This window comes from Rhipicephalus microplus, chromosome 4, assembly GCF_043290135.1.
Source record: "Rhipicephalus microplus isolate Deutch F79 chromosome 4, USDA_Rmic, whole genome shotgun sequence".
Taxonomy (NCBI): Eukaryota; Metazoa; Arthropoda; class Arachnida; order Ixodida; family Ixodidae; genus Rhipicephalus; species Rhipicephalus microplus.
Genome location: NC_134703.1, coordinates 132,325,958 through 132,344,491, shown reverse-complemented (window position 1 = coordinate 132,344,491; position 18,534 = coordinate 132,325,958). Strand labels below are relative to the sequence as shown.

Sequence of the window (18,534 nt, the reverse complement as noted above, 5' to 3'; positions counted from 1 at the left end):
GAGAAATTCTGCATCTGAGCCGAAATAGGAACCAGGGTGTGAGCATCTTTTTATGTCAGTAGCGATGCTAGACCACATAGACACCATGCATGCAAGTTCAAGGGATTTGCAAATATACTATGCTCAACTGTAGTTTTTTCTAACATCACATATGGCTCCTTGCGATGGGAGAAAAATGCAAGTAAGTGACAATGAAGTCAAACTGCTGTGAAAGCAATGATTTCAAGACATGTTTTGCTCTGTAATGCACGACAGTAAGAACACTATATTATGCACATTTTTCTCAGACTTAAATTTTGCCCGATGTCAACATTAGTCTTGCTGACCTTGTGTGGGTGTCATAACAGACAAGTGTAATAGTAGTCATGTGCTCGGTGGAAAGAGCTCTCAATAATCTTTATTGCGCATGACTTGTCCGAGTGATTTACACTTAACTAAGGTATTCGTAGTCAGCAATTGCATTGAGTAAATCATGGGTTAGGATAGTGCAGTCAAAAGACCTGAATATAACTGCAAACAGTTGTTGGCTGACAATAAAAACAGATTTGAAGCACAGCCATTAGTATGTTTGTTTGTCTTGTCTAAACCAACATCATGACAGTGGTGGGTGTACAGATTGACCATGTATAGCAGGCGGGCCTTTGTGCACACAGAAGTTTATTGACAAACATTGGTCATACGCTCAAACAATCACTTTGAAGATGCTTTCACTTTTACAATATACATACTTTGTGTGTCTGGTCATGCAAAATACTGGACACGTTTACAAACAATCTATGGCACTCGAAAAGTCTGCCTGCTTTACAGTATGTCAGGAGTATCATCACTCATGGACCCCAATATGTCGTGGCCAGTCATGCAAGATTCTCACATAGTGAAGGTATCGCTGAAAACTTTTCAGAATATGACCCGCTTTCTTTGGCCTATTACGGAATAAGGTTGCTTATTTCCTGGTATCTCAGACTTCCAATGGTATTCAGACTCGTGGGTGATCCCAGCCAAGTTATCGATTGCAAGATGTACTTGAAAGCGTGCACTTTCACTCACTTGGCTCAATTCTTTTTCCTCAGATCTTTTTGGTGCCTTGCTGCCAGTGTCTGTCAGTCAGGCCGTGCAAAAGTTCGAAGTCCGGAGGACCGAGATTGTGAATGGGGAGATCGGCCGGCTAAGGCAGCAGTCTCAGTACCTGAACGGGTACGTCCTTTGTTGTTCTTGTTTTTTACCTGCTGTCAGGTTGCGTTCTGAGTGCTTTATGTTTTGCAGTGATTGATAAAGTTTAGCATTGTGGTGATGTTTGTAAAAACCACCACATTCGAATAAGGCCAGCAAACTGCTACTTTAATTACGTTTCGATCATGTGGCACCCATCTCCTTTAGAATGTTACTGCTCGTGTAAGTACCAGAATGTGTCCAACTGCACTCAAACCTCATTATATCAAGTGGCATCTTACTTGAATATAAGTTCGTTATATCTGAAAATTTGTTATAAAGGTATACACTCACACCTCATTATAACAAAGTTGCATCTTTAGAAAATAAGTTTGTTATATCCAAAAATTTATTATAGAAGTTTATTCTTAACACTATATCTATTGCAAGACTATATTTAATTACTTTGTTATAACCAATGTTTCGTTATATTGAGGTTTGAGTGTATTCACGTTGTGCAAGCAATCTGATTTCGAAAGGATCTGGTACATTGAGGTGCAGATTGTCCCGATCAACAAGACACTTCACTGGTTTAGTTGGTGAAACTTGGTCACCGTGAAAAGTAGATACAAGTATGAATGTGCGTAGTGACCTGCTCTGCTGGCCACTCTTTGTACGCAGAGTGCTAGCATCTATGAACTTGCCAGCTGCTTTGGAAGACACGACGGGCAACAGTCTTCCTCCCAGCATTCGGGACAAGGCTGAAGCTGTCAGGGCCAAAGGTGGCATCCAGGCCATTCGGAAGCTGATCAGTGACCTCCCTGTGCTGCTCGAGAGGAATCGCGAAATTCTCAACGAGGTAAGCTAGTCTACCTGCCTGCTTTGCTCTTGTGCCATGATTGTTTTGTCGATGAGAGAAACAGCTGTGATTGGCTCACACAGAGCTTCACGCGAGTCAATTTAACAACACTGAGAAATTAACATTAAACCTCTTGTTTGGGCTAATTGCTACATTATGTGTAGCTGGACTGCATGAAAAAGCAAAAAAGGAGAAAAGCTAAAACTGCGTCCTTTCTATGTACCTGCATTTCTTCACCCGTGTTGTAGTGTACACGTATCCTGAAGGATTACGGCCACTAGCGTGGGTTCGGTCTTAGTGAGCCGCAAGGCGCGCGTTGACCGCTGCCGTGGCGAGAACACGGTACTGCTCAAGGTCGCAACACTTTGTCTACGACAACACCAAAACCCAGTACAGAGCCCGTTGCAAAGGCGCGGCGGGAAAGCAAGTGGGCTTATCTACGCCACGGGCGAGAAGTCTGCACAGGGGTGCCGCGAACAAGTCTCCGTTGGCAAAAGTGATTCACAGTGACACCGGGACAAAGGGCCCGGTTGCTCGTGCGAGGGCAAAGGCGCTCGTGTTGGCTTCGGAATGATGCGGGTCGGCGCAGTTTGACTACGCACTAGGACACTGCACCGCTCTTCGGCCGAGCGTTCGCACGAGGCAACAAAAGGTGACAATTCGCCACAGGCGCGAGGTGCCCTTTGCGAAGTTCGACAAGTCCTAAACAATACCGTATTTACTCGCGTAATGATCGTACTCGCATAATGATCGCACCCCTAAATTCTGTTGTCTATATTCAACTTTTTTTTTCTCCCCGTGTAATGATCTCACCTTGAACTTGCCGCATCGACATGTCATGTGCCAAGTCTAGCTGAACGCGCCTATCATTGTTTCTGTGATCTGAACGCGGGCATCACTATCTTAATGCCGTAAATTTACTGATTTAAAAGCATTCCTTATTTAGATGGAAGAAACTGTTTTGATGCGCGTGACATACTCACAACCTCCATAACTGGCGCAAAGAAGAAAAAAATGCGTTGGCTTCGCTCCGGTCAGCCGCCATGTTTATTTTGACATCCCACACTGTTGGTCGACCTGTGTTCATCTCGCAGCAATATTCTTTTTTTTTTTCCTGAGGCCACGTTTTTTTTTAGTATGCTTTGTGATTGTCTGTTGAAGCGCCGTAGGTTTTCTGTGGCGCCGTTTCACCATGGGGCGGTATGCGAGCTTTACTGCCGCGTTCAAGCTGAAGGCGCTTGACTGCGCGCTAGAGCACGGCAACCGCACTGCCGGCAGACATTTCGGCGTCGACGAAATCCGCATCCGATATTGGAAAAAACAATGCGACATGCTCATGGTTATTAACAGCACGCGATGGGCTTTCCGCAAACCCAAATCTGGCAAGTTCCCTGACATTGAAAAGGCAGTCCTCGAATACATGAAGGACATGCGCAAGGACGGTTATGCAGTGTCGTTAAACATGATACGGACGCAGGCGTGCACAGTTTCCCGGAGGCTGGGAATAGCCACAAAGGACTTCCGCGCCAGTTCCAGCTGGAGGACACGCTTCATGCGGCGGAATGCACTCTCGCTGGCATTTCCAACGCGCGCGACGGAACGGAAGATGACCCTCTGTGGGACAGTGAAGACACTGCCGGTTCCGACAGGGAATCGTGCGGCAACGACACTGACGCCAGTGATGCTTTGAAGTCTGAATGAACGTTAGGGGGTGAGAGAGGTAAAAAATAAAAGGGCAGTGTGCCATGCATGTAACTCCTGCGTAATGCGTGCATTTTATTACAAAGGTAAGCCCTAATTTACTTTTATTTTTGGTTACGTTCATGATAGCTACCGTAAGAATTCTGATTAGCGACTTTTTTGCATTTCCGGTGCTCAGAATATTTTTTTCACTGAAAATTTACCCAGCGTAATGATCACATCCCGAAGTTGAAGTCAATTTTTGAAAAAAAAAAAGTACTATCATTATGCGAGTATATACGGTAGGAGTCGACGGACGAAAAAGAAATACGTGCTCACCCTCAGTCGTCCCAGAGAGATCTCTCTCCCGCTCCCTATGCGCGCGCGAAATGTTCCGAGAGACTTTGCACACGGTGCCACAGTCGATATCCGCTACCGGTTAAGAGGGGTTAAACATCACTCCCCGCTCTCCCAGCGCTGCAGACCGCGGAGGAGAGTCACGTCGGGACATGAGAACGCAGAAAGAGGCGGCAAAGGCCGCACAAAGGTGGCAGGCTAGCCTCGATTCCCACATTCCCCTCTCCTAACTTTCCCCTTTACCTGTCTGCAAAGGCAGCCGGACGTCACCCATGCAGTCACCGTATTTACTCGATTCTACCGGGCCCTCGATTGTAACGCGCACCCGATTTCCACTACGAAAAAAAAAAAAACGTAAGACATCGATTGCAACGCGCACCCATTTTTCTCGCTGACCCGCACGATCACACCACTCGAAAAAACGACTCCTTTTGGGAGCGTCTTCCATTTAAATATGAGGTATGGCGAAACTTGTGCCCATCTGACGTGTAACAGAGCATTGCCGTCACTGTAGTTTTACCGTGGACCGATGTCAGCCCGCGAACTTGCTTCGCCCTCTTCTTCTCGACAGTTGTGGTGCCAGGCATGTCGAAGTAAAGAGGCATCTGATCGGCATTCCCGATTTGCCCAAGCAGGTAGCCGTTGTTGTGCCGCAAATTTAGGAGGAACCTCTGAAAACTGTGAAGCTTTTCATCGTACTCCTCCGCAAAACTTTTCGCGTATGCCCGTTCCCCTTCGGAGGGAAAAGCCTTTCCTCTTCATAAAGTTAGTTAGCCAGCACCTGCTCGCTTTAAACTGGCTCCACATTAGACCTTTTTCTAAGGCTAATTGCATAGCCCGCACTTGGAGCAGTTCTGTCGTCACGGGCCGCCGTGCCGCTTGCTGCTCAAGCACATACTGGCCGAGCAGCTCTTTAATTTGCGGAAACCGACCTTGCTGTGGTCCACTGAAGCCTTTGCGTGAAGCTTTGCTGTCGACAATCTTCTGCTTTTGTTTCCGCCAGTCCCGCACGCATGTTTCGGGAACTCCGAACGACCGCGATGCAGCCCGATTTACTTCCGTTTCGGCACACGCAATGACTTTTTTTTTAAAAGCGGCACCGTGGTGCACTCGTCGAGTTTTTGGAGTCTGCCCTTCCATGCCGTCGATGCTAATGCACACCAAGATGACGAACTGCTCAGCACACGTACGAAGTGCCGCACATGGGAAACACATAGGCAGAAATGGCCGACGCGCCATGCCGACGCACGTAGGGGGCGGCCATTTCGGAATGCCTATGGCAATAGAACGACCGTATTCATTTTTTTTTTTTCGTATTCGGTTCTAACGCGCATGCGATTTATGAACTCGCTTAACCGGAAAAAAGGTGCGCGTTAGATTCGAGTAATTACGGTATATTTACACTGCTATGAGCAACAGCTAACCTCAGTCCAGCCCTGCGAATTGCTAGTAAAAAAATTATAAAAGGAGAGAAACAACATTAATTACAAAATAAACACATGACACTCTAGAAATGTTTGTCAAAGGGAGCATAGGTAAGTAAGGCTACTGTTCGTGGCGCTAAGACAGGATAAGGTTCATTGCACAGAGGCGCAGAAGAGCGTGACAATGTCCGCTGGGTGCGATGCCCGTGTGCGAGGTCAGAGGCACAGAAGGGGCTCACTGATGGCTCGTGGCTGCTGTTGATGATTGGTCTGCAAGTCCGACGAACGCTGTTTCGGTGGTGGTTTGGAGCCCTCACATTTCTGGCTCGATGACAAAGCTGGGACGCTGCTGGGAAGCCGCACCTCTCCACTGATCAGGGAGGCCGAACCGGAATCTGCTGCGAGGCGCACTGGCGTTGGCCGGCAGCAGGGCTTCTCGGTGACGGCCGAGAGCAGGGCATAGCCAGACTGTCTGACGTCAGCAGGTCAGGGCCCTGAGCACCTCTAGTGTCCACTTCGATGGGACAAAACCATGACGCGCCCTATCCCGGCACGCACAGAAGTGTCGCGCACAAATACACGCACAGAAGCACGCACACACACACCGCCGACGGCTGCACGAGCAAAGGCGCATTGCGTCCTTCGTCCTTCTCTCCATGCATAAGCATTGATGTTCAAGGTCACAACTGCCTTCGCCGGTAGCTGAAATAAACACGAAAGAAAAAGTAAAACAGAGCACAAAATGACACTCAATATCTAGCAAAAGAAACGTAAAACAAAATACACATGAACTCTTAAAGAAAAAGAAGCAACACTGGCAGGAAACTGGGTGGGGTCGACATCTTTAATAGAACAGGCCGTAAAGAAGGTAACCTATACTGAGACCAGACAGTAAACTCAGGGTCTTTGGTTGTGGAGAAGTCTGTTGTCCGGCGTGAAATCACAATGGTGACCGCTTCCTCAGATTATACCGGTGCGGAGTCCGAATGCGGTCCACCGCCCCGGGGGTACCCCGTTGCTTGCGCGAAGTGCTGCTAGGCACTGGCGGGAGCTTGTGAGACCGTGACAAAGGGCTTCAGGTCTACGATATGGGCATGACTGAGTGCCACGGACGCTGACTGACAATCGGTTCATAAGACCGGGCGGCTTGCCAACCCTTGGTTCCACCGTTTGTCAGACGTGGCAGGCACAGTAATAGCGATAAATGTCACGCATTCTGCCGGGCCAGGTCACAACGTTGCTCAGTTTGCAAAAACTTTCGAGCCACTCAGGTGACCGGCCATGAGTTTGTCGTGAGAGGATCGCAACAGCGCGTCTCTCAGACTTTTTTGGCATAGCCACCTTAAACAGATCCGCAGACTTCTCGCCGGTGGCTATATAGTTCAGCAGGAGCCCGTCATGGCCCAGCAAAATGCATCCGCCAGGGACTCAGCGACACACGCTGTTTCTGCCCCCTATTTGCGCCTGCTTCAGAGCAAGCAGAGTAACGGCGCTCTGCGTCTCTTTGAGACGGTCGTTATCGGCGCCCGTCGCAGAGCAAGCAGTGTATACGGTGCTCTGTCTCTCCGAGACTCGAAATGTATCACTCTGCTGAGCCTTCATTAGCTCTTCGCTGCCGAAAGCAATTCCCATTCTCCCAAAGGGAGGAGTCTGGTATTGCGCCCACTCAGGACTGCAGCAACCGCTGCGTGCACGGCGGCACGGGTTTGCTCTCGGCACCGTGGCCTTATGAAAGCTAGGCCGCTATGCAGTGCGCTGCTTACCTGGATAGCAGCCAAGGTTGTCTGCATGGGGACTCCCCCTTTTCGCCTCCGATGCTCGCGTGTGCTAAGGCACCGCGAGCGGTCGTCACACCGGAATCCAGGTTTTCGGTAGACAACAGGGGGCACGAAATAGCGCGTCAGCTACCATGTTGTGTGTTCACCACAAAATGTGTGAAGACACGGACGGGAGCAAAAAAAGTGCCCGTCCATAGAGGTAATGGCCTCTTTTTGCAACGCGGCATCTGCTTAAAAAAGTCAGCGAAGAAAAACACCACGAAACAGGCATGTTGCGACGAGCCCGAATTGCGCAGGTGAACTGACTTGCTAAGAGCAGTCAATAACTTAAGAGCTTTTGATACCGCGTTGGGCACCAGTGTAGCGAGCCCCAAAGCATGCGTTAACTGTCGAGGTGGCGAGAACACGGTACTGCTCAAGGTCGCAACACTTTATTGTCTGCGGCAACAGCAAAACGTAGTACAGAGCCCATTGCGAAGGCACGGAGGGACAGCAAATGGGCTTATCCACGCCACGGGCGAGAAGTACTACACAGGGGTGCCGCGAGGACGTCTACGTGGGCAAAAGTGATACACGGGGACACCGGGACAATGGGCCCAGTTGCTCGGGCGAGTGCAAAAGCACCGACAATAGGAGTCGACGGTCAGAAAAAAATGACGTGCTCATCCTCAGTCGTCCCAGAAAAATCTCTCTCCCGGTCCCGACGCGTGCGCGCAGAATGTCCCGAGAGACTCTGCGCACGGCGCCACAGTCGACATCCGCTACCGGTTGAGAGGGGTTAAACGTCACTCCCCGCTCTCCTAGCGTGGCAGACTGCGGAGGAGAGGAGAGTCACGTCGGTACATGGGAATGCAGAAAGAGGCGGCAAAGCCCGTGCAAAGGCCGTGGGCTAGCCTCGATTCCCACAATGTCTTCTTGTGCAGCCCTGTTACATGTGCACATTAAGCCTATTTTGTACACTTCCAAAAATTTGTGTAAAAAAAAACCCATCAAATTTTTTTGCATTCTCTTTGAGATCTAAAGAAACAAGAATCGCATTCAAAACACTTTTTATTGAAAACCATTTAGAAAATTATCAAGTTAAAAAAAAGTGGTGAGAATTTGCCCCGCAGCAGTAGAAAACCTTGTTCTGGTCCATGCATTAAAGGATGTAAACTTGAGTCGTCGACTAGCTCATATTTTGTTGCTTATGCAAACTAAGACTTTTTGTTGTGGATGAGCTCATCGGGGCCACAGTAGCAGGTGTAAATTTGCATATTTCCTTGCATATGATCCGCCTTGCATTAAACCCAAACCCTTAACGTTAACTCTACAAAAAGAAAAAAAATTCATTTATTCCCTCTGCGTAACTTGCGCCCCACTTCTTTAGCACATTTTTTCCGTTTTATGCGGGGGGGGGGGGGGGGGTTATATGCAGGAAAATACGTTATATGTGGATGTACTGAGCTCATTGTGGGATGCAATGGGTGAATATGATGCTGTTTTTGCAGTGATACCAAAATGCTCTTTGTCCTTGCAGGGTGAGCGTCTCCTGAAGGAAGAAGAAGAGTCTGACCAAGAGCTGCGAGCACAGTTTCGGGAGAGATGGTCGCGCAGTCCTTCGGAGAAACTCAACGAGCCCCTGCGAAACAGCCTGGCCAAGTACAAGGAGATCATGCGTGTGGCCACTGATGCAGACAAGACGGTGCAGGAGAAGTTCCAGAAGCACCAGCGCTACATTGAGATGCTCAGCGCATCAGATGTGAGTGGCCTGTTGGTATAAAAGCGCGCTTTTCACAAAACACTTTAAGAGGTACAGTTAAATCTCGCTAGAATGGACACCACTTTAACGAACTTTTCAGATGAACAAACTTTTAAAAAATCCTGTGCCAACTGCTAATAGTTTCAATGTGAAATTATTTCACTACTACGTACTTCAATATGCCGAACTTCTCAGAATAACGAGTGCTAATTTATTTCCACGCTATGTTAACAACACCTCAGTGGGAGTGTTACCTCAGTGAGGGCAGCGTGGGAGTTGCGGAGCAGGAAGCATGGGCACTGAAAACCTGAGACAGCGAGGGAGCTGAAAACAAAACGCGGGGAATTTTCTTTTTTAGCTCTTTTTTTTTCTTCGGAAGAGATGATGACAGCGACAACACTTCGGGTTTTTTTTGTCTTTGTCACTTCTACAAGTGATCTAGGAGGCCGAAGGGTATAGGTGTTCTCTGACGAGGTCTTGGCAGTCGTGTTCATCTTTTCAGTGAATACTTATCGTGTCCGCAAAGCAAGTCAGCGTTCGTACTGCGGGGCTACTACGATGAGTTATCTCTGCTTGCAACGAAGAAGCAGTATTTACTAAGGAGAATGTGGATGAGCTGGAAACCTTTGTGCTGCACTTGTCAAAAAAAAAAAAAAAAATCAGACTTCTTTAAAGGGGGACGCGGGTCTTAGAATGGTGAAAAATGGCCAAAAAGTCGATTTTGAGAAAATGCGATATTTGACATTTTTAGACCTATAAGCACGTGTCCTCAAATTGTGAACGCAGAATTCGATCAGTAAATGGATTAAAATTGATTATGAAGTCGCCACGGGAGCCGCAAAACAACCCACGGCAGGTCAAATTCGTTCAAACTTCCCGCGCGCACCACCGGCGAGGCAGGTGGCCGATCGCCACCATCTTGGGCTTGTTTTGAAGCTGATTCCTTTGTGCGCATTTTGCCACCCTTCAAAATGGCGTCGCTTAAGAACGGCTGCCCTCGCCCCTTTTCCGGAGCCCCCTTCCGGACCGCTGATTGGCCGTAGCGTGCACGCACCAGACGAGCCCCCTGTTCCTCGCTTCCCATTTGCTGATGCGGGCAGAGTTGCCCGCGCTTTTTTTTTGTATATTGTTCGTTGGCCGCCGGTTTTTGTTCGCGCACGTTGTTCGTCTGCTTCCCGCACGTGCCTGCTTGTGCTACGCGACCGACGCTCCGACTTTCCGTCTTTTGCCGGCATGATTGGAGACGCTCGTCTAAAGAAGAAGATGCGCCAAGCGTACGGCAAGAAACGGAGGCGCCCGTGGAACGCCCGCCAGAAGAAAGCAGCCGACGGCTGCAACGTGCAGCCGATTTCGCCCGATGCCGCCGAAGCGGCGCATTCCGACGACGGCGCGCAGCCGCAGCCGCTTGTGTCCTAAGCGGTGCACTCTCCTGTGTCTTGCAGCAGCACCTCATCGGATTGTGTCGTCATCGGATCGTCATCTTGCACTTCAAGCAGCATCCTAGACCGCATTGACATGGCGTTTTATTCGGCGGACGAGTTTGCTGAGTGTGCGAGAAATGCAGCGGGCTTGAAGGAATCACTCGCATCGCAGTGCGCGACGGAACGTAAGTTCGAGTTACTAGACATTGATCTGGAGGATGGTGGCAAAGAAAATGGGACAGAATTTGTTATTGTTGATCTGGCGGCGATATGCTCGTCATTTGGACTTGTCGCGTGCTCAGAATGCGGTGAAAGAAGCGTCACTATTTCAAAGGTCAAGAAAGAGTACGAGCTGTGTTCGAAGCTCATAGTCACGTGCGGCAGTTGTGACTTTCGCGAAGAGCGTTTTTCGTCTCCACGTATAGCCGACGAGACCGACGTCAAAATAAGGCCATTTGAAGTTAATATGCGTGCCATGAAGGCCATCAACAGTATCGGCAAGGGGGCAACGGCTCTATCAGACTTCTTCGCCGGGATGAATATTTTGCATCGAGGGCTTCACCACAAGAGTTACCAAAGCCACATGAATATAATGAAAGAAGCCTGCTGTGCGACTGCTGCCGAATGCGAAGCGGCGAACGTTGCTCGCGTCAAGGAGCTCTATGCGGAGTTCGGCAACGCGCCCGGAAACGTTGACGTCATTTATCACGACACCTGGCTTACACGTGGACATAGCTCGCATATATGTGTTGGCTGCATTGTTGAAATGTATAGTGGCCTCGTGATAGACCATATCGTAATGTCGAACTTTTGCCTGGCTTGCACCACAGGACCCAAGGAAGGAGAAGCAGGACATTCTGCCTGGCTCATTCATCATGCCTCTCTGTGCCAGAATAATGTTGATTGTAATGCTGGCCAGAATGTATAGTGGCCTCGTGATAGACCATATCATGCTATCGAACTTTTGCTTGGCTTGCGCCACAGGACCCAAGGAAGGAGAAGCAGGACATTCTGCCTGGCTCATTCAGCATGCCCTCTGTGCCTGTAGAATGTTGATTGTAATGCTGGCCAGATGGAAGTGGAGGCAGCACTACGCTTGTTTGAGCGGTCACTTGAAAAGCACAAGCTTCATTATACAACAATGCTGTCGGACGGCGACAGCAGGACATTCCATGCATTCAGAGAAAAAGAGGTGTACGGCTTCATAAAGGTGGCCAAAAAGGACTGCATAGATCATGTACGAAAGCGTATGGGAGCTGCCTTATGTACCCTTGTAGAGAAAAAAAAGCTCAAGGCGGCTCACTTGGTGGAAAGGGCAGACTTGCGCAACAAAAGATAAAGAAGATCACCTCATACTATGGCTACGCATTGAGAAGCCACAGGAACGATGTTTCGGTATGCAGAAGGCTGTTCTAGCAACTTTGAACCACATGTCTTCTTCAACTGACGAGGCACCAAAGCATGACCTTTGCCCTGAAGGCTCTGAATCCTGGTGCAAATTTCAGAGAGGTCTTGCGAAAAATGAGAAGCCACCACCACACAAGGACAGCCTGCCTGATTTCATAACTGAGTCATTGGAGCCTGTGTTTAGGCGGCTGAGCGACAATGCCCTCTTGAAAAGGTGCAGCGATGGGATCACCCAGAACCCAAGTGAGAGCCTGCACGTTATGATTTGGCAGCAGGCCCCCACAACTCAGCATGCATCCTTGCGGAGCATTGAAAGGGCAGTTGCCGAAGCCATCAGCCACTTCAACCAAGGCACAACCAAGAGCGACGGGGAAATTGCCGAGAAGCTGGGCTACAGCGCTGGCAATAACTTGGTGCGTCGCAGCCATGAGAAGGACAAGTGCAGGCTGCAAAAATCGCGAAGAGAGCATCTCGACAGCAGTTCAATAAAGGAAAGACTTTCAAAGCGTCACAAGCCAGCATGGGACTCTGCTTACAGCCCTGTTCTTCTGTAAACAGTCATGATGGCAAATAGTGAGAATTTTCGCAAAAATAAATATTCTTGGTTTTAGACCTAAACATTGTGTAAATCTATTGTCTATCCAAGGACAACATTACTACACGATTTTTTTGTGTTCCTTTTACTTGCAAGGCGCTGGAACGACCACAAAGTAAAAAAATACTAATTCTCATGCTGAGTCAATGACTATTTTATAGTTCTAGAATAAGCTGTGAGCAGTATTCTGGGTGGGTACAGTGAAATTTAGCATGGCCATTTATCCTATAATATAGAGCTACAGAATGATGTCATTAATATCCCTGTAGCTTCACTTTAGCAAAAGTTAAAGTTGCTAGAAACTTCAAACGCATTTTTCTCAGTTCGATATTTTTGCACGTTGCACTCGGCCTTACGGGGGTTTTTCCTATGTTAAACTTGAGTGAATGCGACAAAGTTGGTATCATTTTATTCGTCTTGACATGATCTAGGGGGTGATGCTATTTCTATTTCTCTAGCATCACTTCAAAAATTACCATTGAAGATTTTAGTGAGAGAAATTTATTGTAATATAGTGACCATAAGTGTTTGTCCATTTTCTTGCTTATAAAATGCCTTCAAATGGATAACAATAGCATCACCCCCTACAGCAAGTCTCCAGCAATTGGGATTATGGATTCACTTTTTGGATTTAGCAAGAATAAATTGCCAAGAAGTCCCGTAAGAAGTACGCAATTAATTAGGATTCAGACCTTCATATTTTCTAAACCACTTGAAGTATTAAGAAACAAATTAGAGATTTGAAATCAGCATGAAAAACTAGCTTGGGTAGTGAAGTTTGGTTATGATTGAGCAAAAAAATTTAAAAAAAAAGATTTTAGAACCCATGCCCCCCCCTTAAGCAACGAAGAAGTGGAAGCAGTTTTCGCTAAGGAGAATGTGGATGAGCTGGAGGCCTTTGTGCTGCACTCCTCAAAAAAACAGAAAAATTACATACTTAATTAAGGAAACGTGTATTTTTTGGTGTTCACTTGCGCATTTGTTTTTTATCGTGAAAAAGGAGTTCAAGGAACCACCGTTGTAAAGATAAGTTGTTTTGGTCGGTGGAAAATAAGTATGGTTAATTTTTGGGCTTTCACAAAAATGACCTTTCAAAATACGTAACGAACAAATTGCTGCAGTCTCTTGAAGTTCGTTATACTGAGATTTTACTGTACAAAGTAATCATTGGATCATGTCAGTATCGTTGATTGCCTCACAAATCGATTCTCACAAAAATTTCTCGCATGTGTCAAGGAGGAGCAAAGTGACAATGGATCGTGACTCCCTTAAGCATATTTAGCAGACTTGTTTGAGTTCTTGGGAGTGAGGCATTGTATGTAATGTCTGTGCTTATTTATCGATTCTCTTGCTTACGTTCAAGCATATGCTTACGAAACGGACGGAAAAGTGGTCTATATATTGTTCACATGTTTTCCAGCATGTGTGCTGGATCTGCATAAATTTATTTCATAAATATGCCATTGCGTTTTGCATTATAAGGCTTTTATACTGCTAAGCGTGATGGTGATTCTTGGCTTTCACTTTGTTAGCAGCTTGAATGGGTTTTGGTCTAGGGCAAGCAGCCACTACTAAACTTTCAATCGTGCCTACGCACTGTTGTTCTTGATTACGTGATAAATTAGGCAAGGAATCAAGGGTGAAAGCTAAGTTTTTGTCCCACTTTTTTAAAGTTACGCATTCATTAGACTTTTTTTCATTACTCGTAAGCGCACTTCTTTGCACTACACAATCACCCAACTAAATGTGGCATTGTAATAGCTCTATAATGAAGACAAACTTTTGCCTGCATGTGATCTTTCTGCGTCTGCATATGTCTTTTATGGATGTTCACATCATAAGAGCCTTGTTTACGCTTTCCACGCTCAGTGCAAGCAAACTATGCTCGTACTGCATACACATAATTATATTAACGTGGTAGCGTTAAAGGGCTCGTTACGCAGAAGTTTCGGTGTTGGCTTGGTGACGGTGTCGATGTTGTTGGTTGTGAGCGAAAAATCACCTTGTGCATGATCGAAAAGTTTAAAAATATTGCAACACGAACTGAAAGAGCGAGGTGGAAGAAGAGATCGAACGCTCTCGAGCGATGGTGATTCGGCAGTGACGGTAGAGCGCTGACATTTTTCAGTGTAAATAAACCCATCACATTCGTAACAGCTTTGGTGGAGCAGTGCTGGGTAACTTGCCATCCTGGACCCCGCAGCAGAAGTTCTTCGAAGAAGCAGACGCTTAGCTGGCCTACCCCCGGACAACATCAGCATGAACGACGACACAGCAATCCTGTTGACGTACTACGCTGCTGCATTTACCAGTGCCACCGACACGGCACAAGGTGGCCGTCGACCTCGACAACCAGACTACTGGGCACCTGAGCCACGAATATTCTCAGGTAAAACTGACGAAGACGTGGACGCTTGGCTAAAACACTTTGACAGAGCGAGCTGCTACTACGAATGGGGCGCACCGGCAAAGCTCGTGAACATAGTATTCTTCTTTGCCGGGACAGCCTTGCTTTGGTTTGAGAACCATGAACATGTCCTCCCCACTTGGATATATTTGTTAAGGAACTGAAGGCCTGCTTTGGGGACACGAGTTCTATGAAAAAGAAAGCTGAGCAAACGCTGTCTTGTAGGGCTCAGTTGCCCGGCGAAACGTGCACAACCTACATTGAAAAAATATTGAAGCTTTGCGGGATTGTCAACGCAAATATGTCTGATGAAGACAAAGTCGGTCATTTGTTAAAAGGCATCGCCGAGGACGTGTACAATTTTTTGATAACGAAAGAAAACTTGAGCACTCCTTCTATTTTCGGCAGCAGTGTCGCGCATTTGAGGCGTTGAAGACCCAGAGAATTTTACCCAAGTTCGGGCGCTTGGACAATGCTTCCACTGTTGCAAGTATGGACGTCGCCACCTGCGAAGACATTCCTTTCCTCGTACATCGGGTAGTTCAAGAAGAGCTCGTACGACTTCAAGCAGGTGACGTTCACCACCAATGCTCGCCCACCACGTGCCCCGAACCACCTCCCTACTGGATGCGAGAGCGCCACGTCGAAAACCGACCACGCACAGAAACTGCAGATTTTACCCCGCGGCTTCCGTTTCCCCCGACGGGTCACGGCCACCACCGCATGTCATCATCTCGATGTGCCGCTGCGGACCTCCGACCGTCGTCAACCAGGCCTCTACCAGAAGATTACTATGCGTCATCACGAAATGTTCCTGCGGAGCACAACCCGTCTCCGCGTACTTCTGCCACCTCTGCTCCTGCTAATGTAAGCCGACAAGTCCCCGTTTGCTACACATGCGGTCTCCCAGGGCATATTTCGCGCTTCTGTTCTAGACGGCCGCCTTCAGCGCCACGTTTTTCGACATATTCGGCTCGTATGTACGAAACGCCTGTGCCGCCACGTTTTTCGACGTACCCGCCTCGTATGCACGAAACCTGGACCTCTCACCCGGCTGACCACCGTCCCCGACAGCAATGGCCTAACGAATTTCGCAGCGAGTCCCCCCGCCTCCGAGCGAAGCCTGACGCCGCCTCCAACACGGTCCCACCGGTCGCCGTCTCTGCGTCGTCGGTCATTTTCCCCGCATCAGCTGGCAAACTAACTGGTGCGACCGATGGAGGTGCGGTCGCGGGAAGGTCAGTTTCGCCAATTCCTCCTTCTGCTGTGATGTTGATGAACAAAGTGCGTGTGTGTATAGACATGTTTGCTTGTGGGCTCTCAATGCGGCCTCAGAGCCTGTTGTTTTACCAGCCGGATTCAAACTGGGAACGTTCGAGGAGCAGGCCACAATTGACGTCAGAATGGTCTGAGAGTCTCCAGCCATCAGTCAGACTGTGCCCAACTACTCAGCCGAGATGAAACGTATGATTAATAAGTCGTTGCCTTCTTCCGAGCAGAATGTCCTCGAGGAGTTGCTTACACGCTACGCGGGAGTCTTTGATTTCGCTCAAAACAAGCGTTCCATGTTGCCCGAATCCCGTATGCACCACCGCATCAACACGGGAGATGCTACACCGATACGTCAGAAACCCTATCACGTATCCCCGTCAGTGAGGCAAGTGATTGCCGATCAGGTCAACGACATGCTGCAGAAAGGCGTTATTCAAGAGTCTATCAGTTCGTGGGCAGCTCCTGTTATATTGGTAAAAAAGAAAGACAACTCTTGGCGATCTTGTGTAGACTACCGCCGTCTCAACGTCGTCACAAAGAAAGACGTGTATCCGCTCCCACGCATCGACGATGCTGTTGATTGTCTGCACTCGGCCGCATACTTTTCTTCCGTCGACCTAAGGTCTGGATACTGGCAAATACCAATGCATCCGTCTGACAAAGAGAAGACTGCTTTTGTCACGCCTGATGGGTTATTTGAATTCAACGTTATGCCGTTTGGCTTATACAATGCCCCAGCTACCTTCGAGCGATTCATGGACTCCATCCTTCGTGGTCTCAAATGGGAGATATGTATGTGTTATCTCGATGATGTAATTATTTTTGGCAAGACATTCCACGAGCACAACCATCGGCTTAGCGTTGTTCTAGATTGCGTCAAACAAGCTGGTCTCGTTTTAAACGCAAAGAAGTGTCATTTTGGTCAGCGTCAAGCCCTTGTGCTTGGATATCTTGTCAACAGGGACGGTATACGGCCAGACCCGCAAAAAAAAAATCAGTGCTGTCCGAGACTTCAAGCAACCAACGTCTGTGAAGGATTTCCGTAGCTTCGTGGGCCTGTGTTCTTAATTTCGTCGGTTTATCAAAGACTTCGCCCGGCTTGTTCATCCCCTGACAGAGTTGCTCCGCAAAAACGCCCGATCCGATGGGCCGTTGAGTGTGAAGCTGCTTTCGAGCAGCTGAAGTATTTGCTTACTTCCGGGCACCTCTTGCGTCATTTCGAATCGGAGGTACTGACGAAACTGCATACAGATGCTAGTGGTATCGGTGTTGGTGCCGTGCTAGTTCAGTATCACGACAGCCGCCAGCATGTCGTGGCGTATGCAAGTCGTACTTTGACTAAGGCGGAGAGGAATTATACGGTCACCGAACTGGAATGTCTTGCAGTTGTTTTCGCCATCCAAAAGTTCAGACCTTATTTGTACGGCCGGCAGTTCAAGATTGTTACAGATCATCATTCTCTTTGTTGGCTCGTCGGACTACGCGACCCAACTGGTCGGTTGGCTCGTTGGGCCTTATGGCTTCAAGAATATAACTTTTCTGTGACCTACAAGAGCAGTCAATGTCATGCAGATGCCGACTGGTTATCTCGTCTTCCATCTCCGACTGTGGATGCTGATGATGATGATTTCGACAACTACCTGGCCGCAATCTCATCCAACTTCCCAAATTTGGATGTCTTCCGTCACGAGCAACAGCATGACCCTTCGCTGAAACCAATGATTGATGTGGCTCGTAGCTCTAAGCGTGCCACGCCATTCGTGATTCATGAAGCCCTACTATATTGCAAGAATTACTCCAGCCATGGTTCCACACTACTCCTCGTCGTGCCAGAATGCCTGCGTCTTGCGGTATTCCAAGCCATGCACGATGACATCACGTCTGGGCACCTTGGATTTGCCCGAACGCTTCACCGTATCCGACAACGTTTTTACTGGCCTCGACTCTAGAAGACCACCAAGCACTACGTCGCAAGTTGTGATGTCTGTTAACGCCACAAACAACCTACCACACCATTGGACAGCCCACTGCAGCCGGTTAAGCCACCAACATCACCATTCGAAAAAGTCGGCATAGATTTACTGGGCCCTTTCCCTAAGTCTACCACCGGCCGCCGCTGGATTATTGTGTGCGTAGATTACCTGACGCGGTATTCTGAAACGATGGCGGTTGCTTCAGCCACATCATCTGATGTGTCATGGTTTCTTCTGCACTCAATCATACTCTGTCACGGGGCCCCTCGTGTCGTGATAAGTGATTGTACCATCGTCAACATGCCGCCCCGCCCCGGTGGTCTAGTGGCTACAGTACTCGGCTGCTGACCCGCAGGTCGCGGGTTCGGATTACGGCTGCGGCGGCTGCATTTCCGCTGGAGGCGGAAATGTTGTAGGTCCGTGTCCTCAGATTTGGGTGCACGTAAAAGAACCCCAGGTGGTCAAAATTTC

The 18,534-nt window shown here is 48.3% G+C and overlaps 1 protein-coding gene across 1 annotated transcript in view; it reads left to right on the top strand.

Moving 5' to 3' along the window:
* ALiX (programmed cell death 6-interacting protein-like protein AliX) overlaps positions 1 to 18,534 on the top strand; it is a 51,818-nt gene that overhangs the window by 13,560 nt on the left and 19,724 nt on the right. Inside the window, exons 8-10 of the mRNA XM_037423427.2 lie at positions 1,071 to 1,194; positions 1,831 to 2,008; positions 8,767 to 8,988. Of these exons, the coding sequence (XP_037279324.2) occupies positions 1,071 to 1,194; positions 1,831 to 2,008; positions 8,767 to 8,988 (524 nt within the window). The remainder of the gene's footprint in view (positions 1 to 1,070; positions 1,195 to 1,830; positions 2,009 to 8,766; positions 8,989 to 18,534) is intronic.